The sequence below is a fragment of the Chiloscyllium punctatum genome, chromosome 7, assembly GCF_047496795.1.
Source record: "Chiloscyllium punctatum isolate Juve2018m chromosome 7, sChiPun1.3, whole genome shotgun sequence".
Lineage (NCBI taxonomy): Eukaryota > Metazoa > Chordata > Chondrichthyes > Orectolobiformes > Hemiscylliidae > Chiloscyllium > Chiloscyllium punctatum.
In genome coordinates, this window is record NC_092745.1 from 69,204,838 (window position 1) to 69,230,734 (window position 25,897).

The 25,897-nt window shown below is 40.6% G+C and overlaps 1 protein-coding gene across 1 annotated transcript; it reads left to right on the forward strand.

The window, feature by feature from the left end:
* Nucleotides 1–17,857: 17,857 nt before the first annotated feature.
* LOC140479777 (regulator of G-protein signaling 5-like) lies at nt 17,858–22,272 on the forward strand. Its single transcript, XM_072573922.1, has 5 exons — nt 17,858–17,963; nt 19,103–19,198; nt 19,311–19,372; nt 20,831–20,997; nt 21,135–22,272. The coding sequence occupies exons 1-5, from the start codon at nt 17,920–17,922 to the stop codon at nt 21,345–21,347; spliced, it is 582 nt and encodes a 193-aa protein (XP_072430023.1). The 5' UTR covers nt 17,858–17,919; the 3' UTR covers nt 21,348–22,272.
* The last annotated feature ends 3,625 nt before the right edge of the window (nt 22,273–25,897 follow it).

Here is a 25,897-nt window from a genome sequence, read left to right on the forward strand (position 1 = left end):
GTCTAGTCTTAAAACCACAGCAAAGTTATTTGATTGTATTTTCATAGACCTCACTGAGTTCGATGAATAACTCCGGCATTCCAATCATAGCAACTGCTTCCTACCAGATTGTTAGATGAATAATTTTCAATCTTAGTGCACATGTAAATCTTTTATGAAGTGTAGGAGGCATTATACTTTCCCAGAAAAATCAGGGTGACTCCAATCAAATGACTGCAGTTATAGATCCTGAGGGTTACACCAACATTTCACCCCGATTCATAGAATCCGTACAATGTGGAAACAGGCCATTTGGCCCAACAAGTCCATACCGACCCTCCAAAGAGTAACCCTCCCAGACAACATTCCCCTACCCTATTACTTTACATTTACCCCTGACTAATGGACTGAACCTACACATCACTGAACACTACAGGCAATTTTGCATAGCTAATTCACCTAACCTGCACAACCTTGGACTGTGCGAGAAAACTGGAGCACCTGGAAAAAACCCATGCCGACACGGGGAGGAAGTCCAGAATCCACACAGATAGCCACCTAAGGCAGGAACTAAACCCAGGTCCCTGGCACTGTAAGGCAGCAGTGCTAACCACTGAGGCACTGTGCTATAAAGGAGTTTTTCACCAAATGTTTCAGTAGGTTTAACTACTGTATTCGAATTGTTCAAGGGCAAAAGGTGCTCCCTTCCCAACTCTGTTCTCACCTCCATTAAAATTCAGGCCTTCATGTCAATCCTTTAGTCTAAATTTCACAAACATTTTTTATCTCTTTACTTTTCTACATATTGTGACATTCAAGAGATAGTTCTGTTCCATGTTAGGCCCTCAGACCAAGCTGAGGCAGCTGTCACAATAGACTGCGACAGCAGTGGTATGACTGACGGTCATTCAAATTCCCTACTTCACTGTGGTTTTGGAATCACAGACCAGGTAAAGATAGCAACTCACCTTCTCTCCAAAGGACATCATGGAACCAGTTGGATAATCGTTAAAAGCAAGTAGGCTTGTGGTCACCATTACTTGATTTTTTAAAAATTCCTGATTTAGTTTATTAACTGGATTTAAATTCCGCAATTGCCATGGTGGGGCCATGAACTCATTCTCTGGATCATTACTGTAAGCCTCTGGATTCAGGAACATAGCCAATAAAAACTTGACTGTGTTTTAATTTAATGGGTTGATATGGAGATGACCACAACATTAGGACAGGAATCAGCCAAACCATCTGTTTCAATATTGTGAATCATAATTGTACATTTTTGACCTAAGGCAGTATGGATGGTTGTTGGAAATCTGGTAAATGCTGTTCCTCTCAACTTCATTGTTTATACAGAAGTTAGTTACCAAAGAGAAACAGATGGAGTGTGCTCTCATTTTGCCAACAAATCTAGGATTCCCTAAAGTGTAGGGACACTTTCCACTATCCCATGTCAACACTGAGATATACCATAATCTAAAGAGACCGCATTCTCTCAAAAACCGCCGAGTGTGTGACCATATGCAGCATCAGTAGTCACAGGTGAGGTGTGCCAAAAGACTGCATGTTGGCTGACGTGGTGCCACTATTTAAGAAAGGTGGTAAGGACAAACCAGGGAACTATAGACCTGTGAGCCTGACGTCAGTGGTGGGTAAGTTGTTGGAGGGAATCCTGAGGGACAGGATGTACATGTATTTGGAAAGGCAAGGACTGATTAGGGATAGTCAATATAGCTCTGTGCGTGGGAAATCATGTCTCACAAACTTGATTTGAGTTTTTTGAAGAAGTACCAAAGAGGATTGATGAGGGCAGAGTGGTGGATGTGAGTTATATAGACTTCAGTAAGGCGTTCGACAAGATTCCCCATGGGAGAATGGTTAGCAGGGTTAGATCTCATGGAATATAAGGAGAACTAGCTATTTGCATACAGAACTGGATCAAAGGTAGAAGTCAGAGAGCCGTGGTAGAGGGTTGCTTTTCTGACTGGAGGCCTGTGACCAGTGAAGTGCTACAAGGATGAGTGCTAGGTCCACTACTTTGTCATTTCGTCATTTATACAAATGATTTGGATGTGAGCATAAGAGGTACAGTTAGCAAGTTTGCAAATGACACCAAAATTGGAGGTGCAGTGGACAGCAAAGAAGGTTACCTCAGAGTACAACGGGATTTTGGTCAGATGGGCCAATGGGTTGAGGAGTGGCAGATGGAGTTTAACTTAGACAAATGCGAGGTGCTGCATTTTGGAAAAGCAAATCTTCGCATGACTTATACACCTAATGTTAAGGTCCGAGGGAGTGCTGCTGACAAAGAGACATTGGAGTGCAGGTTCATAGCTCCTTGAAAATAGAGTCGCAGGTAGATAGGAGAGTGAAGAAGGCATTTGGTATGCTTTCCTTTATTGGTCAGAGTATTGAGTACAGGAGTTGAGAGGTCATGTTGCAGCTGTACAGGACATTGGTGAGGCTACTTTTGGAATATTGTGTGCAATTCTGGTCTCCTTCCTATTGGAAGGATGTTGTGAAACTTGAAAGGGTTCAGAAAAGATTCACAAGGATGTTGCCAGGGTTGGAGGATTTGAGCTATAGGGAGAGGTTGAATAGGCTAGAACTGTTTTGCCTGGAGCACCGGAGGCTGATGGTTGACCTTACAGAGGTTTATAAAATCATGAGGGGTATGGATAGGATAAATAGACAAAATCCTTTCCTTGGGGTGGGGGAGTCCAGAACTTGAGGGCATAGCTTTAGGGTGAAAGGGGAAATATATAAAAGGCTGGTGCGTGCATGGAATGAGCTGACAGAGGAAGTGGTGGGAGATTAATACAAATGCAACATGTAAAAGGCATTTGGATGGGTAGATGAATAGGAAGGGTTTGAAGGGATATGGGCTGGGTGCTGGCAGATGGGACTGAATTAGGTTGGGGTATCTGGTCGGCATGGACGGGTTGGACCGAAGGGTTAGTTTCTGTGCTGTACATCTCTATAACTCCATGTCATGGAGATCAGTGTCAGGACATCTGTCAAAGGACATGATGCCCTCATTCTGTAACAGTCCATGTGCCAGCTGCATGTGAGCCACCAGAGCAAATCAAAGGTTCTGGGGGACAGGGTGGTTACTGACCACATGGTTGATGATATTGTTGGTCAACCCATGCAAATGTGTGTGCATGCACACCACGAAGGCCATGTTTCATCCTAGTGAACCTAAGGTTTACTACCTCCAATGCAAGTGCATCCTTCTTTAAACATGAAGACTAACATTGCACTAAGGTATTCTATATGCGGTGTAGTCAGGGACCTGGAAAATTGTGACAAGATTTGTTTCTTTGTGTACTCCAATCTCTGCTCAATAAAGACCAATATATCAATAAGCTATCAGATGTCTTGCTGTACTTACATACTTGTATGAATGCATCTTGTCTCTCTAATCATCAAAATTTATAAGTTTAACATCTTTTTAAAATGTATTCTGTCTTTTTATTTTGTGACTATGTGAATAGCCGCATACTTTTTTGTTAAATCACTCGTGCGATGTGGGCATTGTTGGCGGGGCCAATATTTATTGCCTGTCCCTATTTGAAAAGGTAGTAGTGAGCTGCCCTCTTGAACTGCTGCACTCTATTTGCTTCCCCACATTATATTCCATTTGCCACCTCATTGCATTTGACCTGTCTCTTTGTAGCACCCGAGAGTGCTCTTCACAACTTGTTTGCCCAACTTGTTTTGTACTGTTAGATACATTACCCTCTATCTCTTCATCTACATCATTAATATAGATTGCAAATAGTTAAGGCCCCATCACCAATTCTTGTGACATGTCACTCGTCACGGACTGTCAACTTGAAAATGTGTTATCTCTGCTTCCTGTACGTTAACTGATCTTCTACGTGTGCTAATATATCACACCAACTCCTTGAGCCTGTTTCCTTGTTTATAACCATTATGTGATGCAAAGCACATACAGTAGCAAAATAAATAATAATTGAGTACTGTCACTGTAAATAGATTGTTTATTTGTACAATGTATCATCATTTGTTTTGAGTTTTTTTCAGAAAAGTAATTTGATTTCCTATTTAACTTCGTCAGGACCTCTGGTTATATGCTCCACAATGTCTGAAGTTGAGGACAACTGACCAGGTTTTTTTTCTCATTGGATGTAGCCAACAACTCAGGATCTCTATCATGACGAAGTCTAACGGTTTGCACCCTGTTAATTGCAGCAAATGGGGACTTGAATCCCTGGTGTACAAGTTGCACTGCGCTCAGTCTTCGGGAAGGTAGTTCTGATTGAGTGCTTTCTGAAGGGCCCGTGACATAAAGTGAGGTGATTTTAGAAGGTCTTGGATACTATTTGATTCTTGGCAGAGTAACGGAGGACTGCCTGCGCTTAATGGCCTGGTAAAAGGGTATAAAACATTATTTTAATTCTGACTAGTGAGTGCTCATTTGTTCTCTGACAGCTTTGGAGTTATCACAATGCATGAATCAGTTTTTTACCTTTGCATGCACCTTTAAGGCCAAAACAAAACATTTTCTCAATTTTTGACCTTTGCTAGATTTGCTCCAAATAAATACTTAACATAACAGTTGATACACGTCGGAACATGATGACAGAGAATACTATATTCACTAATGTCATTTATTCCACACAAAGCAATTGACATCCATGGTTCAGATAGCTGATCTATCTATAAGCATTTTATTAAAAATACATTTCATCAAAGTTGAAAAAAGGGTAGTTCAGTATTAAGAGATAACTTTCCAAAAAGAGCTATGTCTTTTTGTGGCACATTAAAGTGGCTGTTCTGAAGGATTTTATGTTATTTCTCACATCAGTATGTGAAACTAAAGTTAAGATTCCTTAGAAGAGTATAAAGAAAGTAGGAGTATACTTAGGAGGGAAATCAGGAGGGCAAAACGGGGACATGAGATAGTTTTGGCAAATAGAATTAAGGAGAATCCAAAAGGTTTTTACAAAGATATTAAGGACAAAAGGGTAACCAGGGAGAGAATAGGGCCCCTCAAAGATCAGCAAGGCGGCCTTTGTGTGGAGCCACAGAAAATGGGGGAGATACTAAATGAATATTTTGCATCAGTATTTACTGTGGAAAAGGATATGGAAGATATAGACTGTAGGGAAATAGATGGTGACATCTTGCAAAATGTCCAGATTAAGAAGAGGAAGTGCTGGATGTCTTGAAACGGTTAACAGTGGATAAATCCCCAGGACCTGATCAGGTGTACCGGAGAACTCTGTGGGAAGCTAGAGAAGTGATTGCTGGGCCTCTTGCTGAGATATTTGTATCATCGATAGTCACAGGTGAGGTGCCGGAAGACTGAGGGTTGGCAAACATGGTGCTACAGTTTAAGAAGGGCGGTAAAGACAAGCCAGGAAACTGTAGACCAGTGAGCCTGACCTCGGTGGTGGGCAAGTTGTTGGAGGGAATCCTGAGGGACAGGATGTACATGTATTTGGAAAGGCAAGGACTGATTCAGGATAGTCAACATGGCTTTGTGCGTGGGAAATTACGTATCACAAACTTGATTGAGTTTTTTGAAGAAGTAACAAAGAAGATTGATGAGGGCAGAGCAGTAGATGTGAACTGTATGGACTTCATTAAGGCTTTCAACAAGGTTCCCCATGGGAGACTGATTAGCAAGGTTAGATCTCATGGAATACAGGGAGAACTAGCCATTTGGATACAGAACTGGCTCAAAGGTAGAAGACAGAGGGTGGTGATGGAGGGTTGTTTTTCAGACTGTAGGCCTGTGAGCAGTGGAGTGCCACAAGGATCGGTGCTGGGACCTCTACTTTTTGTCATTTACATAAATGATTTGGATGCGTGCATAAGAGGTACAGTTAATAAGTTTGCAGATGACACCAAAATTGGAGGTGTAGTAAAGCGGGTTACCTCAGATTACAACAGGATCCGGATCATATGGGCCAACAGGCTGAGAAGTGGCAGATGGAGTTTAATTCATATAAATGTGAGGTGCTGCATTTTGGGAAAGCAAATCTTAGCAGGACTTATTCATTTAATGGTAAGGTCCGAGGGAGTGTTGCTGAACAAAGAGACTTTGGAGTACAGGTTCACAGCTCCTTGAAAGTGGAGTCGCAGGTAGATAGGAGAGTGAAGAAGGCATTTGGTATGCTTTCCTTTATTGGTCAGAGTATTGATTATAGGAATTGGGAGGTCATGTTGTGGCTGTACAGGACATTGGTTAGACCAATGTTGGAATATTGCGTGCAATTCTGGTCTTCTGGTCTCCTTCCTATCAGAAAGATGTTGTGAAACTTGAAAGGGTTCTGAAAAGATTTACAAGGATGTTGTCAGTGTTGAAGGATCTGAGTTATAAGGAGAAGCTGAACAGGCTGGGGCTGTTTTCCCTGGAGCATCGGAGGCTGAGGGGTGACCTTATAGAGATTTACAAAATTATGAGGGGCACAAATAGGATAAATAGACAAAGTCTTTTCCCTGGGGTCGGGGAGTCCAGAACTAGAGGGCATAGGTTTAGGGTGAGAGGGGAAAGATATAAAAGAGACCAAAGGGGCAACGTTTTCACGCAGAGTGTGGTATGTGTTTGGAATGAGCTGCCAGAGGAAGTGGTGGAATCTGGTACAATTGTAACATTTAAGAGGTATTTGGATGGGTATTTGAACAGGAAAGGTTTGGAGGGATATGGGCCGGGTGCTGCCAGATGGGTCGAGATTGGATGGGCTATCTGGTTGGCATGGACGGGTTGGACCGAAGGGTAATTTTTCCATGCTGTACATCTCTATGACTCTATGTTACTACATGTCCAGGAATCATGACTTTAATCAAGTCGTAATCATCTGTAACTCTATTATTTTTATCTGCTAATAAAAAGGTACTCTTTGTATTGTTTTCCATTCCAGATACGTGCTAGTTAATAACTGTCAATGCCTTAATTTCAAATACTGAAAGCATAGAAATGGGCCTATTTGGAAACAAATACACATATTTCCAACCCAAAACATTGCCAAGATTATCAAAATGTAACCTAACTCTTCAGGAAAATTTTAAGTTTTGGTCTAATTCAAAAGCAAAGCTGCAAGTTGAAGAAGTATTTAATAAAAAGGGTTAAAAAAACACACACACACCAATAGCACAAACCCTGTTTTAAAAGTGGGATATTTCATCTCAAACACTATCGTAATATTCTCATACAGCATGCATTATCCTCGTTCAAAGACCGACAAAACATCCATGGGATTGATGGTGGGGGAGACACAAAAGAGAGTAGAAAGAAAGTTTACCATGGCTTCCTTTTTCTTTTCTACTGTGTCTCTCATTGACTGTATTTCACTGTTCAGTTGTTCTGGGCATTCCACAATCAAAGGTCTGAGCTTTGCTTGGAGTTCTTTTGCATTGGCTATGTCCAATTTTAGTTGACCCTATTATTAACAGATTAAAATTAGATTAGGGACAAGACAAAAAAAAAACAGGATTTACAAGTCTTTTTGAGTTACCAAAATGCTGATGCTATAACAATCCAGAATTCTGCTGATTTAATATTTGATTTAATATCTGCAAAAGGACACAAAGCATTTCAAATAAGAGGCAAGTACACCCATACAATTTTAATATACAAACCAAATGTAAAGCTAATTAATTAGACAGCAATAAAGATTTCCAACTGTTAACACACAAGATAAACTTAAAAACTTGTCACATGTTTTCACATGCAAGTGCCTGTCCATTCTCCTTGTACACAAGTAACAAAACAAAAGAACGTATGAGGCAAAAAGCAGGTAACGATACGCTGATTACCCTTATATCTATGTTTGCAAAATAGTGGACTAATTAAGGAGATAATAGCAGCACATGTGGAAAATCATAATACAGTCAAGCAGATTTCGCATGGTTTCATGAAAGGGAAATTGTATCTGATTAACTTGTCAGAATTTTTCTTGGAAATCTCAACCAGAATGGATAGAAGGGAAACAGTAAATGTGTTATATTGGGACTTCCAGAAGTCATTTGACAAAGTACCACACAAAAGGTTAAGTTATAAGATAAGAGCCATTGGAGGTCACAGTTAATACAGTGAAGGTGTTACATCTGAGTGCATGCAGTATAAGGAATAAGGTTAATGAGCTTGTGGCACAAATTGAAATTGGCAGGTATGAAGTGGTGGACATCACAGAAACATGGCATTTGGATGGGTATATGAATAGGAAGGGTTTGGAGGGATATGGGCCGGGCACTGGCAGGTGGGACTAGATTGGGTTGGGATATCTGGTCAGTATGGATGGTTTGGACCGAAGGGTCTGTTTCCATGCTGTACATCTCTATGACTTTATGAGTCTATATTGCACAAGTTGTTGCTTTAGTATCTCATCTTGGGATACAGAAGCACCTTTGAAATAAAGGCATATACCACCTTTTTAATGTTATTGTATGAGGGTGTTGCTAGCTTGGCCAGTATTTATTGCCCATCCCTAATTGCCCAAAGGGCAGTTAAGAGTTAACAACATTGCTGTGGGTCTGAAGTCACATATAGGCCAGACCAGGTAAGGATGGCAGTTTCTTTCCCTGAAGTGAATCAGATGAGTTTTTCAAACAATCGACAATGGATTCATGGTCTTAATTCCAGACATTTATTGGATTTAAATTCCATCTGCCAAGGCAGGATTGGAACCTGGGTCCTCAGGACATTACCCAGGCCTCTGGATTAGCAGTCCAGTGATAACCTCAGCAGGACATTGCCTCTCCATCCAATGAACTTCAAGTCCAGAATCAGCTTTATGATTTAGACAAGGCTTAATTTATCTTTAAAAATGTATCTTATTTCACTACCAAAAGAATTCATAAAAATAATAATTTAAAATAATGGGCTGGTTTAGGGTGGAGGACCAGCCTAAAATCAGCTGCACCCAGAAGGATGAAAAAGCAACAAATGGAAATAAGAAGCAATGAAACAAGAAGAAGAGAAGAGCAAAAGGCAATTTAAATACATAGAGGGACAGAGATTGAAATATTTCACTTACAGTAATTCAGGGAGACAGCTGTTCAGATTAAAACATCCTGAACTAAAAGATTAGAACATGAATATTAGTGAAAAGAGAGACATGATGTCAAAGTCAAGTGTCTAGTATTCAAAAGGACAAATCCAAAAATACCTAAATTTCAAGCTATTACTGAGTTCACACAGTGGGAGATAATGGGCTGATTGTTTGGCAAGACAGTTTTGATAGTCCATGGTATTGCTGTGGAGAAAGCATGGGAACGATCAGCTTCTGAATAATTCAAACAACATGGTGCAAAGCTTGAACACATTTCACTTGTTTGCAGAGAATGGAACTTTGCATTCCTGATGAAGGGCTTATGCCCGAAACATCGATTCTCCTGCTTCTCAGATGCTGCCTGACCTGCTGTGCTTTTCCAACACCACACTCTCGACTCTGATCTCTAGCAACTGCAGTCCTCACTTTCTCCTATACAAAGGCATGTCACATGTTGCAAGTATAAATGAGCCACATTATAAGCTTGGCTGACTATTTTAAATTTGATGTTCGTGTAGCTATTAGCGTACTCAGGATTGTTCAGCAACTTCTGTGCTTTCGCAGGATCATATCTAACAGTCGACATTTTGCTGTGGGACTAGCCAGCTCACACTGGTTAAGTACATCTGAACTCTGCTCATTATGAAGGAATAGATTTTTGATTTGATCAGCCAATCATCGGGATCTATGGCCTATGTACCTGGTGGTGCACTAGCACTAATATCCATACAAGTGAATTAGCTTTCTCTTTGGCAATGCTTCAATCAACCAGCCTTCACCCCAGCCCCTGCCATTTCCCTTCTGGTTTAAACCAATGTGATCATTTGACATTTAGTGTTCTTGTATCTATCCTGATGTATGCAAGTTGAAAAGCTTCAGCAACTTTTTCTTCCTTCAGCAATGCAAAAGATTAGAAGCAGACAAAAAGAAGAGATAATAAGGTAGAACAAAATGCCAGAAGACGTTAGAGATTAGAGTAAAAGTACATCATTAGGCTACAAAAATAAATCATGGCTCACTTGACAGACATGTTTCTATTATAACTTTTATTGTTGCTGACAGTCAGCATGGCTGAAAGCCAACGTAAGCACGATTGGAACCGACTAGACTTAAACATTAATCTATGATTGCAGCTATATTGCAGTTACTCAGACTGACATAGTTGGTGTGAACTGTATTTTTCATACAGCAGAGCTATACGGTTAGCAAACCGGCTGATACAGAAGTCAGTCTCCTGCGTGCACATGACTAAATCAAGCTCCAAGACCAGCATGCTCATATTCAACACTAGCTTCTGCCAGTATCAAAACGACTCTACTTTAAGTCTAAAACTGCCTGAGCAATCCCATGGATGTTTATTAAATGTGCCTCTCAACAAAGCTGGGGCAAAGTAAAACTGGTGTGGAGGGGACATCCAGATCGGACCACACTTTACTGGCCTCCAGATTTTATGCTTATTCACCAATTTTACATGGATACACACTTTTCCACTTCTCATTGGAAAAGTTTGTGGTTAGTTGCAATTGAATCTAAGTCTAACATCTCTACCATCCATTGTATTTTACAGCCTGATTAAATCTGTCATTGTATAAAACATGAACTGCTCATCTTTGTCTGCAAAAATAAGTGTAGCTTTAAATTTACTTGAATCTAAAGTGCTTTTCAAGTTGGGGTTTGACCTTTACGCATGAGGATAATTGTCTCCTACTCTTGCCCCATTTCTTGAAAACCATTCACATCTCCTTCCACAAGATGGCAGCGAGTAGGACGCTCTATGCATTCCTTTTCTTTTCTCCCCCCCCGTTTGTGTGTTTTCTCGCTTCTGTCTTTTCCCTCTTCTGCTTGCGGGCCAGAGCAGAGCGAGGGGGTGGTTGGGCTAGTAGACCAGAGCTGAGCAGGAGTGGCCAGCGACCCAGAGCAAAGCAGAAACGCCCAACAGCTTGGAGCGAGGATGGCAGTATAGCGGGCCTGGAGTGGAGCAGAGATGGCTAGTGGGCCTGAAGCAAAGACGGTTACTGGTGGGGAGACAGTGGAGTTTGGTTAAACCATGTGGAAACCATGAAGTGGAGGTGCTGGTGTTGGACTGGGGTGGACTAAATAAAAAATCACATGACACCGGGTTATAGCCCAACAGGTTTATTTGAAACCACAAACTTTCAGAGCACCTGATCTGAAAGCTTGTGGCCTTAAATGAATCTGTTGGCGTCGTATGATTTTTAACCATGTGGGAGCCCTTACAGAAAGACTGTAATCTTTATCTTTTTAGCTTTATTTATTATTTTCCTAGCTTATACAATGTATGTCTGCAATTGAGTGTAACTTTTTTTCTTTATTTTCTCTATTTTTTGTACCTAGGTACTTTGTACTTAAGATGGTGCCACGTATTGGCGACCTTGTACACTTTTCATCGTACTTCTGTTCTTTTGTAACTTGAGTACATGTGACAATAAACCTGATTCATTAATTCATTCATTCACAAGGAATCTTTTATTTCCAACTTCTTTTGAATCAAAGTTGCACACTTAATGTGATCTCACATGATTACGCCGGTCCAGTAGATTTGGAGACTCCAGGCAATATTGACTTGTGACATCCATATTTTCAATAAATGATGAAGAAATTTTGAAGAAATCTAAGCAGGGACAAACTTGAAAGCTTCTCCCCACCTGTGACCTGGTATGCCAGTGCTATTTTAAAATTAATATTCGGACGTATTTTAAATAATTTAGCTTACTTCAAGTCGCTTCTGGGGGAAACATTTTAAGAAATTCCTCCCCTGCCAGGGACCATTTGTCACTCACTCCTGCCTGTTTTTTTCCACTGCCAGCACCTGAAGTCCACACCACTGCTATCCACAACCAGGCCCATCTAAGCAAAAATGATAAAGGTTTCTCAGGATCATCAAGAGCCCTGCTACAAGAAATGAATCGTTCCTGAATTTGAACCTGAAAATATTGCGAATGCTCCTGCAATTAACGGTAATAAAAAATTGTATTGTTATCTCCTCACTTATCATGTCAGTGGCTCTACGTTATATTGCATTTTCCCTTGCATGACGCAACACATCTTCTGACTCAGTGCAAGCAATGACACAGGAGGTTTTGCTTCATCAATGACCTTCTTAAGGTCAGAGTGGGAATGTTCTCTGATAATTACAGAATGCTCAAAACTATTCATGACACCTCAGATATTGAAGCAGTAAATGGCTGCATGCAGTAAGACATCTATCTTGGGCTGATAAGTGACAAGTAACAGCTAATGACCATCTTCAACCATCTAAGAATTGAAAACTTTAACCACCTATCTTGCACCTATTGGCTAGACCAGTGTTTACTGCCCATCCCTAACTGAACCTTGAGAATATGGTGATTAGCAGCTGCCCTGAACTGCTTAAAGTACTATGGGTGTAGGAACATGAACTGTTATATTAGAAACAAGACTTTGACCCACTGACAGTGAAAGGATGGTGATATATTTCCAAATCCCATTGTTGAAGGTGTCACCACCTCAATCCTGAGGTTACCATTGACTGGAAATGAACTGGGCAGGCCATTTTAATACTGTAGGTAAAAAAGTAGGTCAGAAGTTGGGATTTCTATGGTGAGTGACTTATCTCCTGACTCACCACTGTCTGTCCACCAACTATAAGATGCTAGTAGGTGTATGATTACTCTCCATTTCCCAGCTTGAGTGCAGCTCCAACAACAATCAAGAAGCTTGACACAACCCAGAACAAAGAAGCCTGCTTGATTAGAATGGTGGCAGCAGTATGTCCCAACTTCACAATGCACTGAAGCAACTCACAAAGGTTTCTTTAACAACACCTTACAAGCCTTCATTCTTTACTGTGTAGGGTAGCAGATGCACGGAAACTCAATTGTCTACAAATTCCCCTCCAAGCCACAGACCATCCTGATTTGGAAATATATCACTATCCTTTCACTGTCAGTAGGTCAAAGTCTTGTTTCTAATATGACAGTTCATGTTCCTACACCCATAGGACTTTAAGCAGTTCAGGGCAGCTGTTCATCACCATATTCTCAAGGTTCAGTTAGGGATGGGCAGTAAACACTGGTCTAGCCAATAACATCCACATCGCATGAATCAAAAAAGTGTTATGTTTTTCATCTGGTGAGGCAAGTTGGTACTACCACTTCCTATTAAACTAAATAACAAGTCTTTCATGAAATATTCTCTTTTTAGAATTCAGCTATACCAGTAGGCTGACAAAACCCCACCTCTTCCTCCGCTACATTGATGACTGCATTGGCACCACCTCATGCTCCCGCGAGGAGGTTGAGCAATTCATCAACTTCACCAACACATTCCACCCTGACCTTAAATTTACCTGGACCATCTCTGACACCTCCCTCCCCTTCCTGGACCTCTCCATCTCCATTAATGACGACCGACTTGACACTGACATTTTTTACAAACCCACCAACTCCCACAGCTACCTGGATTACACCTCTTCCCACCCTATCTCTTGCAAAAATGCCATCCTGTATTCCCAATTCCTCCGCCTCTGCCGGATCTGCTCCCAGGAGGACCAGTTCCACCACAGAATACACCTGATGGCCTCCTTCTTTAGAGACCGCAATTTCCCTTCCCACGTGGTTAAAGATGCCCTCCAACACATCACGTCTACATCCCACACCTCCGCCCTCAGACCCCACCCCTCCAACCGCAACAAGGACAGAACGCCCCTGGTTCTCACCTTCCACCCTACCAACCTTTGCATAAACCAAATCATCCGCCGACATTTCCGCCACCTCCAAACAAACCCCACCACCAGGGATATATTTCCCTCCCCATCCCTTTCCGCTTTCCGCAAAGACCGTTTCCTCCGCGACTACCTGGTCAGGTCCACACCCCCCCCCTATAACCCACCCTCCAATCCTGGCACTTTCCCCTGCCACCACAGGAACTGTAAAACTGCGCCCACACCTCCTCCCTCACCTCTATCCAAGGCCCTAAAGGAGCCTTCCACATCCATCAACTTTTTACTTGCACATCCACTAATATCATTTATTGTATCCGTTGCTCCCGATGCGGTCTCCTCTACATTGAGGAGACTGGGCGCCTCCTAGCAGAGCGCTTTAGGGAACATCTCCGGGACACCCGCACCAATCAACCACACCACCCCGTGGCCCAACATTTCAACTCCCCCTCCCACATGGAGATCCTGGGCCTCCTTCACCGCCGCTCCCTCACCACCAGACACCTGGAGGAAGAACGCCTCATCTTCTGCCTCGGAACACTTCAACCCCAGGGCATCAATGTGGACTTCAACAGTTTCCTCATTTCCCCTTCCCCCACCTCACCCTAGTTCTAAACTTCCAGCTCAGTAACTGTCCCCATAACTTGTCCAGACTTGTCCTACCTGCCTAGCTCCTTTTCCACCTATCCACTCCACCCTCTCCTCCTTGACCTATCACCTTCATCTCCTCCCCCACTCACCCATTGTACTCTATGCTACTTTCTCCCCACCCCCACCCTCCTCTAGCTTATCTCTCCACGCTTCAGGCTCACTGCCTTTATTCCTGATGAAGGGCTTTTGCCCGAAACATCGATTTCGAAGCTACTTGGATGCTGCCTGAACTGCTGTGCTCTTCCAGCACCACTAATCCAGAATCTGGTTTCCAGCATCTGCAGTCATTGTTTTTACCTCGACAAAATGCATTGTCAATTTAACAGTAAACAGGGGTCTTTTTTATTCAAATTACTGATGAGATTTTAATAAGTATTTGAAAAATTCTATATTTTGGAACAAATTTTAAGTGCGAGAGTTAAAGTTTTCTTTTAAATACTGTTCACCACAATTATTATTTCTTCCCAGTACCTCTGTGTGATTTGCCACTTATTATCTTTGGTTGAATTTGAGAGACTTATTGACCCGGGTCCGAAGGGTTTGTATTAAAGAAGCCTATTGGGTCTGACGAGTTCGGACTGATCCCAAAACACATTTAACAAGTGACTGAAAACTATTGCCAACAATACATAGCAACTTGTAGAGAAAGTCTACCATAACATTTGCTAATCAGGCAGTTAATAGACCAGCAGAGAGCCTTCCCCTGTGACCAAGAGGGGATCCCCTGGCGCCAGAGGCACATGTCTTAAGAGCTCACAGCCAATCAGAAGTCAGCAGGTCTATTGAATGGTAGCTGGGGAATTGGTGGCGAGTGCTGGTATGACATCCATTGGGGTCTAGCATCTGGAGGGTTCAGATGGAGTGGGATGGAGTGGGGTGAAGGGAAGGGAAGGGACAGGACTCTCAGCAAGCCCACCCTCCTGCAAACAGCACCCCCACCTCTCCTGATACCATGTCCCCTAATATAATCTGCACAAGCGACCTTCATGTTTAATTGAATTGTCCACTTTTGTGAGACCTTATTGAACATTGAGAAAGTGAGGACTGCAGATACTGGAGATCAGATTCGAAGAGTGTGATGCTCAAAAAGCACAGCAGATCAGGCAGCATCCGAGGAGCAGGAGTATCGATGTTTCGGGCATAAGCCCTTCATCAGGAATGTGCAGTGGGGGAAGGGGCTGAGAGATAAATAGGAGAGGGGGTGGGGCTGGGGGGGGCAGATAGCTGGGCGGGCAATAGGTAGATGCAGTTGGGGGGGTGATGGTAATAGGTTGGTGGGGAGGATGGAGCAGATAGGTGGGAAGGAAGATGAACTAGTAGGATAGATCAAAAGGGTGGTGCTGAGTTGGAAGGTTGGATCTAGGATGAGGTGGAAAGGGGAGGTGATGAGGAAACTGGTGAAATCAACATTTAATGCTTATTGAACATGTCAAGCCTCCGACCAGAAAAAGTAAATTACTTCAAAATTAAAGCAAGGGAACAGGACTGTAAACTCAACTGGGCTATTTCCCACAGGAGCTTCCTGCTACCTCACTTCATTGAATCCCATCAGCCTAAGTCTCCAATCATGCACCTATTTATGTAGGTTTCCCTTAACTACACCTATTTTATTCAACTCAGCTACTCCTGATATTAGCAAGTGCTACATTCAAACCACTCTCTGGCTCCGATTCTAATACGACAAAAGAAATGTACGTAAAATATAACCAAGAGTTTGGCTTTGCTGGTGTGTCTTTGATGTTTTCATAAGTGTTTTTCTTCCTGGGACTGGAGTGTATTGGGTGATTACGTCAATCTTACAATATTTGCCAGCAGCAGTGTTTCATTTATTGCAGCCTCCCAACCCATAATTATAGGAGCATCCTGCTTGGAAGCAAAGCAATTGGGAAATAAAGGGGTGGTGGAGATGTAAATAAGGGACTTTTACTTAACTGTATTATGGTGCAAGTTGACCGTAAACGATGTTGCAATCTATTTTCTTGCACCGGTGATAGATTATATTTTGGTGAAAGAGAGATTGGGGTCAGCAGCCAAGGACAGTCTCCTAAATAAAACTGTCTCATTTCCCTTATTTCACAGTTAAGTCAGAAAGTATGTTGGCTCTGGCATAATTGTTATTAATTCACTTTTTTCTGTTTTTATGGATATTGATAATCTTTTAGTTTTTGTACCTATTTAAAAATAAATCTTAATTTCTAATCATGAATGCTGTAATAGAAGAGAACAATAGCAACATTAAATGCTGATAACACTCTAGCCTCCAAATAATAATCAATGAGCTATGTGAGTGGCATGGTGTCTCAGTGGCTCAGTGGTGAGCACTGCTGACTCACAACACCAGGGACCTGTGCTTGATTCCAGCCTCGAGTGTCTATCTGTGTGGAGCTTACACATTCTTCCTGTGTCTGTGTGGATTTCTTCTGGGTGCTCCAGTTTCCTCCCACAGTCCAAAGATATGCATGTTAGATAGATTGGCCATGCTAAATTACCTGTAGTGTCCAGAGACTTGCAGGTTAATTTGGTTAGCCATGGGAAGCGCATGGTTACAGGAATAGGGTAGTGAGTGGGTCTGGGTGTGATGCTCTTTGGAGGTCTGGTATACATTGATAGGCCGAATGGCCTGCTTCCACACAATAGGGATTTAATAATAAAATAATCCAGAGAAAGGGATTCAATTTGCTAAGGATCTTAATACAAACAGACTTACTTGATGTTGTGTTCTTGTGAGTTTGCATTTACTGAAGGTTGTGGTCCAAAACAGGATATTGCTATGAACCTTATCAGGGATGACAATCCATTTCACTTCTCACACTATATACAAAGTATTTGTTTGCAAAAATATTTAACCTTCCATCATCCTGCTAGATGCATATCTTAACTCATTAAATATTATGCAAATATCTATTAATAATTCAAATTTAAGAATTCATAGGACATTTAGCATTCATACATCCCATTCTACAAAACAAAACATTGTGTAGCACTTTATAAGAACAATTCCAATGTCTTCTTACTCCTCGTTTGATAATATTGCATTCCCAGAAAACAGAAACTTGCTGGACTGCATTTAAGACAAGCTTAACAAATTTCACTATCTCTCGATGCACTTTTTCATGTCAATTCATCAGACAGGCTATCCATTCTATAGTAGGCAAAATTAGTAGCACTACAGCAAATATAAATGCAATTCCTCCTCTTCTAATATTTAGATCCAACATCAAAATAGCTTTGTATTTAATTAGGCTTCAAAGTTAATGATCCACACATATGAAAAATGAATAATCTGATATTTAATAAATGATTATATTATCAGGTAGGGATATTCCACGCACAGAAACGTCATCATTAAAATACTAAGCTGTTGGTCGTACAACCTTGTCAGTTTCCTGCAGTCCTCTTATTGGTTAAACAACTGGCACCATTCCAACGTGCTTGTGTATAAAAGACACTGAGCCCAGCTGAAGCAGTCAGTGTGTACATGTAAGATTACTTTACCCAGGAGAAATTTAGCAAAGGATACTTAACAGCACCCAGAAAAAAATTAAAATGTGCCGAGGACTATCATCACTACCAAGCTGCTGCTTAGAGAGGTATGTTTCTTAAGCGATTTCTGTACAAATAAGATCTTGAATAGTGGAGAGGTATTGAGGTAAGCATTTACTTTGACTTAAATAATGCGTTCAATAGTTCAAAACTTGCTGATGGATGTGAATACTTCAGGATTTATATTTTGCTGGGTTAGTTTTTTTTGCAAGTGAAGGTGAATTATAGATCAGGGTTTTTTAACATGATTGTGATATAAAGATATTGAGCAGCATTGAGTCTACTACAGATTTTGATTCAAAATCATTCAGAGATTGAACATAGGCTGTCAAAGTTGAAAAGAAACATATTGTAAAACCTACTGTGCATTGAATTAACTGTGACAAATGTTCCTTTAATTGTCTTGGGCAATGGGAAAGTAACAATAGAAAGTAATGCTAAAATTCAATCCACTTTCATCAATCGAGAACTTGGGATCCATAAAAATGTTGAAAACCACACCAAACAATTGTTTGACTGAAACTTAAATTGGTTTTTCAGGCTGTAATTCCAACACAGCTTTGTGAAGATCACTGAAGACATCATTTCATATCATTGTAAAAAGAGTTTGCACTTCCTCCCAAGATCTTCTGAATTAAAGTCAGAAATGACCAGAGATGCCTGTGAGCATTTGAAACTGAAATGACCATCTGCTCTGGAGAAAAGACAGATTAATATAAAACATTATTCTGTCTCATTAATGCTGATAGAGCTATTATACATTTCCTGTGCTTTGTCATAAATCAAAATTGACACCTAGAGATGAACTCCTTTAAATATCAAAACCACTCTTGGATCCCCTGTCAGCAGCAACATGCTAACTATACTTTGCACCTTGCTCCTGTTGTAGTATAGCCAGAATGTACTGCAGTCCATCTGTGCTGGCAATTATATCAGAGAGTCACTACCTCAGTGAATCCAACTTAAAGCAATTAGCTAGTTAATAAAGAAAAGAAAACAGATGTCTTCAAAGAGCAAATTAAATGGATCATAAAGAGGAAATGACATCCTTCAGATAGTAAAAATAACAATAATGAGTTAGACATTGGCAAACTAATTATTTTAAAATGATGTAACCTATTTGTGCTAGTCACAACTGACTGGAAAGATTTTTCTTTCTGAGACAAGGAATATTTTCTATTTCCAGGGCAAAGGGGATTAAAACTCGGTTAGGAGTCTTTCTACAGGTGTCAGAGAAATCTTACAGTTCTGTTCAAGCAAAGAAGGAGAAAGCAGATTCCAGGTGAGTGCATTCTCACTGATCTAGAAGCAGAATAATTGACTATCATGACTACTTTGCCTCTACTGTGTCAAAAGCAGAATTAAGAAAGCTGTTTTATTGTTTCTCCAAACAGGCCCTCTTCAGAAGAAGCAAAGAAATGGAGACATTCACTGGATAAGATGCTTTCTCATAAATGTAAGTAGGTGTCTGTTTTTGTGCTGCCATAATAGGGGCTCAGAGGTTTTGCTTTGTTATTGTATTAAACTGACAACAGTTGGTATAAATCAATTAAAACGACAATATTCAAGTGCCCAAGGAGAGCTTTTTTGTTCTTCTAAATTATAGATGTAGCTTTATTTCATGAGTTTTAAGAATCTGAGCACAGACTTCAAATTTGCAAAGTAATTCGCCTCCAAAGTAAATGGCAAACTGAAGGTTGTAACAAAGAACAGTGTATCACAGTACCCCATTATATGGCTCAGTGGTTAGCACTGCTGCTCACAGCAGCTGAGACCTGGGTTCGATTCTAATCTTGGGTGATTCATTTTCCCCGTGTCTGTGTGGGTTTTCTCTTGGTGCTCCGGTTTCCTCCCACAATCCAAAGATGTGCCAATTAGGTGAATTGGCCATGCTAAATTGTCCATAGTGTACAGAGATGTGTAGGTTAGGCGCATTAGTCGGGGGAAATATAGGCTCGGGGAACAGGTCTGGGTGGGTTACTCTTCAGAGGGTCGGTGTGGACTTGTTGGGCTGAAGGGCCTGTTTCCATACTGAAATTCTGTAAATGTGGGAAATTCTTCCCTGATACAAAAGGGAGATTCAGTTCTTATCTGTGATCTCAAGTCAGTTATTCAACTATCTCCCACATTCCCTATACAGCAATAGCAACTCCTGCAGGAGCTTGTCCAGCTCATTTTGAATCTACAATCACTGAACATGTTGGCAACATATCCCAAAATTCAGTAGTCCTCTAAGGATGGAAACACCTCTTGCAAATTCGCCATAACACAGCAGGGTGCATATAATTCAGACTGCAGTAAACCATTGTCTAAGAAAGATGGTATGTGATGTGAATAGGAAGTGTAGAAATGACAGGAAATTGAATCCAACAACTAACTCTCTGAATCATAAATTTGCAACATTGTTGTAAGAAACCTGATGGGTTAGAGGTATCCACAGATCACTCATCAGAGCTTTTTGCATCGAGAAAGTTCCAAGCTTGGTGCTGCAGCTGATTCACCAGCCTGAGAAACTACAAATCTATCGACAACTTCCAAACAACCCTCTCGTGTTTTGTTTAATCTAGGCAAGTCCAAAGTGCTGTTGGAAGCATTCGGTGTTGATTCCATGCTTTCTGGCAAAATACTTGATGGAGGCTTTGGTCTCTGAACATGCCTGGCCAAAAAGCAATACATGAGGCAGTAGCTAACAATAAGAACTCTACAGAATCTTTAATCGCCATCATGAGAAATCTCTCTCAGATCATTATCACACACCAACAGGCCTTCTTTTCTCATGCTAAGGTTTAAATATTAAACACAAAATCTGTCATGAACTTTTGCAAGTTTTGAAAGCATATCTGTTTCACCTTTAAATTCAATAGAACCACTAAAATTATTCAGCAACTATAGATTTCTCCCCTTCCTTTGTCAGATGGTCTATCTGCCTTCAGAGCATTTCTCCGTTCCGAATATAGTGAGGAGAACATTGAGTTCTGGCTGGCCTGTGAGGACTACAGAAAAACCAAGTCTCCTGCAAAACGAGCTTCTAAAGCAAAGAAGATTTATTTGGAATTTATAGAGACAGATGCTCCAAAAGAGGTCAGTCCTGTCCTATGTAAATGTGAACCATATGGTTTAAAACATCTTGAAGGAAAGATCTAGTATGTTAGCAAGAGCAAACTTATGATTAAAGAGCCATTGTTGATTTTGTTTTTCTGCCTCTAACTCCTGAATAGGTTAATATTGATTATGAAACAAAAGACTTCACTAAGAGGAACCTTCAGAAACCCAGCCGCTCCAGCTTTGATGTGGCCCAGAAGAAGATTTATAACCTGATGGAGAAAGATTCCTATGCCAGGTTCCTGAGATCAGATGTATACCTAAACCTGATTAAACAAACAGGGAGAACCTCCAACCTGGCAGAAGTCAATAGGCAGTCCCAGACGTGAAATTGAAGGGAGTGCCTCTTGGAAAGATCTTAACAGAGTAACTGATGAAAGCTAAGGCCACAAATGGAAGGCATACGGCCAAGCGCGGATGGAAATTAGAGAGATATGACATTGTCAGACAGCACAGTTTAGATACAAAGGATTTTCCAAAGAATTGGACAGACACAGATGTATCTATGATATTTGTGAATGCATTGCATAAGAAAGTGAAGATGTGCACTGCAGTGAGAAGTGATGGGACATTATATTTTCACAGAAGTGTTTTTATGTTTATTGTATAAATTATTTATTGTATTCTATAATATTAATTAGACATTGTATGAAATACAGTTTGGAAAGTATCTGTGAGAGAAAAATTAGTACTGATGTTCCTTTAGAAAACTGGTGCTTGCTTTCTGTAGCAGTGTCAAGCTTTTCAAGTTGAAATATGTGAGACTAAAACAGCAAACAATTCCTCTAAGTTTGGAACAATTCTTTTATGCTCAATACTGCACTCCATAAAGCACGTGTTGCCGCACAAGACATGTTAACCAAATAATTTTAAAGGAAATATTTGAATATTTTTACAAGAGCCAAATTCAAAATGAACAATAAAGCATTAAAGTCAGAAGCATGTTAATACACATCATGAAGTTGTAAAAGAGTTAGGTTGAGGTTTTGATAGTGATTACTAATAGGCTGAATGTTACTGAATTCTCAAAATCTCAACATTGCCACATGTTCTCTTAACAACATTTACAATGTTGGTTAATTGCAATTACAATTTCCAACCAGACACTGGTCTGTTCTAATGCAGTTCAGACTCCAAACTGGCACAGAATATTTATAACTGTGTCACACTAAAGTTTTGTTGCTAATTTATTGTCTCACACTGTTTTGTACATAAATTATTTATATTCAATCTTCTCCACGTGGAATTACTAAGAGGAGGTGCAATAAAAAACTGTTGCACTATTAAAAGCCTTGTAGGTTTTTTCTTTTGATACGGGTAGTGGGTGCTGGGACAATGAAAGAGATTGTGCTCATAAAATGTCCAACACGCCAAATGTATAATGGTCAGCCTTGGCGCAGTTAGTAACAAACCTGAGTAAGAAGGCTGTGGTTCAAGCACCACTCAGTGACATCTTGTTTCATTCATTACATGGGGGCATCATTGACAGCACAGTATTCATTGGTCATCCCTAGTTGTCCTCAAGAAGATTTTGGTAAGTCACCTTCTTCATTTGCTGCACTCAATACAATGCAGATACACTTACGGCGCTGTTATGTAAGAATTGTCCCAGTGCAGATGGAGGCCATTGATCTGTTGTGTCTATGCCAGCTCTCCAAATGAGCATCTCCAGTGCCATTCTCCTCCTCCTCCACATAACCCTACAAATTTAGCTTTTTCAAATAACTATCCAATTACCTTTCGAATGCCTCAATTCAACCTGTCTCTAACACCCACTCAGTCAATGTGCTCCATGCTTTAACCACTCACTATATGAAAATGTTTTTCCTCACAGTACTTTTGCTTATGTAAGCCTTATCAATTCTTCCCAGGACTACATCAAACAATTTCAGAGATTATCCTTAAGAAATCTTTGCTGGTTCTTCTTAATTAACCTGGATTTGACCATGTAGCTATTAATTTTGTCCAGAATTATTATATTTGCAAGTTTCACAATCAATTTAACTAAACTGACTGGTTGGAATTGCTGGGCTTATCTATACACCATTTTCTTGATCAAGGTCATAAAGTTTGCAATTCTCTGATCCTCCAGCACCATCCTATTTCTCAGGATCACTGGAAAATTATTACCTGTGCTCCTGTAATTTCCATTTGCACTTCTTTTAATATCCTTGCGTGCATCTCACCGGATGCCCTGTCAGATTTAAGTACAGGTAGCCCATCCTCCTTATCAATGTTAAATCTTTCTGGTGACTAAATTAGCACCTTTTTCACTAGGAAAGGAATTCAGGAGTTTTGTCCAGTGACAGGCAAGGAACAATGACACAGTTTCAAGTCAAGATAATGTGCAAACTGAAGGGGAACCTGTAGGTTTCCATAACCTGCTGTTCTAATTCTTCTAGCTGTCTAGAGATGTGTCTGGTTCTGGAGCATAGGGTCTTCAGCTCCACACTTGGAATGTGGTCAGAATCCATGGCTTTTGTGGGTACTGTACCTGCAGCCTTTTCTTGATAGGAGTTGGTTAGACACTGGCATCTGAAATGCTCAGTATCTCCTAAGGATGCCGAAATAGACCATATATTTGACTTAAGTACATGCACTGTCTATAAGATTATACCTTAAATTCTTACCTGATTGTCCTATTAGGATAATATTAAATGTCCCAAACACCATGCGCAGAAGGCCAGTGGAGTTCTCTCAGTGTCACAACCAATATTTGTCCCCTCAATTCTCACCCCCAAAATAGATTTAGTTGCTTAACCAATGTTGTTCAGTGTTGTTCATGGCAAACTGCTGTGTTCAAACTGACTGCCAGACTTGTCTTGGAAAGTAACAATGGTTATACTTTCAAAAATAAATTTAAAGAGCTTTGGGACATCCTGAACTCTGTATGCCAATACTCCCTGTTATTTATTTCTGGTGGATCATGTTTCTTTTTTGTGTCCGATGTAATTCTGGGAAATGTCTTTACTAAAATAGCCTTTCTAAAAACAGCTCAAAAGCACAAGTATTCATTTCTAACGGCTGATCACAATTATATGAGTCACACTACTTTGGAAATAGAGAGGCACCAATTAATGCAGATTACCGAGAGTTAACATTGCCGAGTTTACATTAGAGATATCTTCAGCATAGGACAACTACATGCTTCACCCAGCTGACTCTCTCTTCCCTCTGCACATGTTGGTGCATTCCATTCACATACCTGCTCACCATGGAGCTCCCAATCTCCATCTTCATTAGTTAGCATGCTGTATACATTTCCTGTGGAGCTCTCACACTGGCCAACCCAGTGCTAACACAGTTTAGAGTCACCTCAGTCTCTCTGCGGTTGAATTGTTTGAGGTGACGGGCATAGTTGCAACACTCATGCCCCTCTTGGTGGACTCAGTAGCATGTAGCCCTTTCATGTAGAATCATTTGCATTCATACCTTGCCTCCACTAATTTGCTGGTCTTTGCCTTTCCAACACTGAGAAATAGTGCCATTCATCAAATGCTTTACATCCCTCAAATAAGTGGCATTCTGACTCCTATTGACCTCATGGAACCAACATCCCTCCACAACTGAACAGTATTCATATCTTTTCTCAAACTCCACAGTGAGTATACTCACTTCATCCCCAGAGGGCAGCATTCCAGCAGTAAACATCCATACCCAGGTGATTGTTTGCGAAACCTACTCTTAAACCAACTCATTGACATTGTACTGGCAACAACAGTATCTCCTAACTAGAACAGAATAACAGCGATAAAAAAAGCAACACCTATAATTATGTGTGAAACCTCTCATTTTTCCTTTCCTATTTTGCAACTCCTTTGTTCTCTTCACCTCTGTCGCCTTAACCAGAATTTTAAGAATACACCTTCACTAATAATTAATCTGTTTTTGCTAACTAGTGATTTATATAGCAAATTTGAAGTATAAATTTACAAGTATTTTATAGTTAACAGCAAACAAAGGGGATAAAGGAATCAGACATGGCTCAGTGGTAGCACTCTCACTTTTTAAGTTGGAGGAATTTAGGTTGATATGGCAACACAATACTGAGGGAGTGCTGCAGTGTTACTGGTGCAGTCCATCATATGGAAGCCTAGGCACCACCTGACCTGTTCTGGTAAAAGATCGCATTGCAATTTTAAAAAAAGCAGTAGTGTTCCTCCTGATTTTCTATATTTATCTCTCAAACAACTTACCTTGTAATTGTTATATTGCTGCTCGTGAGATTTTTTTCTGTGTCCAAATTGGTTGACGTGTTTCCCACATTATCATAGAATCCCTACGGTGTGAAGGCAAGCCATTCAGCCGACTGAATCCTATCGTTAGGAAAATGCCTTCCTTAGATGTGAAGCACTTTAATGTACCTTGGGGTAACTGCAACTTTGTTCTTCTTTTAATATAAACTGCAGTGAAGTGGTTGCTTTGAAATGCAATAATCACTTATAAAATTTGGCTCCTCCTGTCAGAGAAGCATCAAGTCCCATAGACCAGCAAACTTCAGACTGGATCCTGAACTGATTAAGTTCCTAATTGGGGAATTGTAGCATTGCAATTGGGTTCTGGACAGCGGGGGGATGAATTAAAGTGTTTGATGGTTATCTAGTGACCCCTGCTGGAAACAATGCATGGATATAGGGGACAATAGAATTGGACATGGTTTCTATGGAGGAATTCTCTTAGTTCAAAAAAGAAAATTGTCCACTTGGAAGGAACATTATAGGTTATGTATACCTGTGGAATTAATGCTCAAAGTGTCTCCTGGATTAGAGAGGAAAGAATTGATAGAACTATCACAGTGTTCTAAGAACATTAACAAAGAAGAGTACAATAATGGTACTGCTAACATGTTACCATGTGATAAATTCCTGAACCACATGAA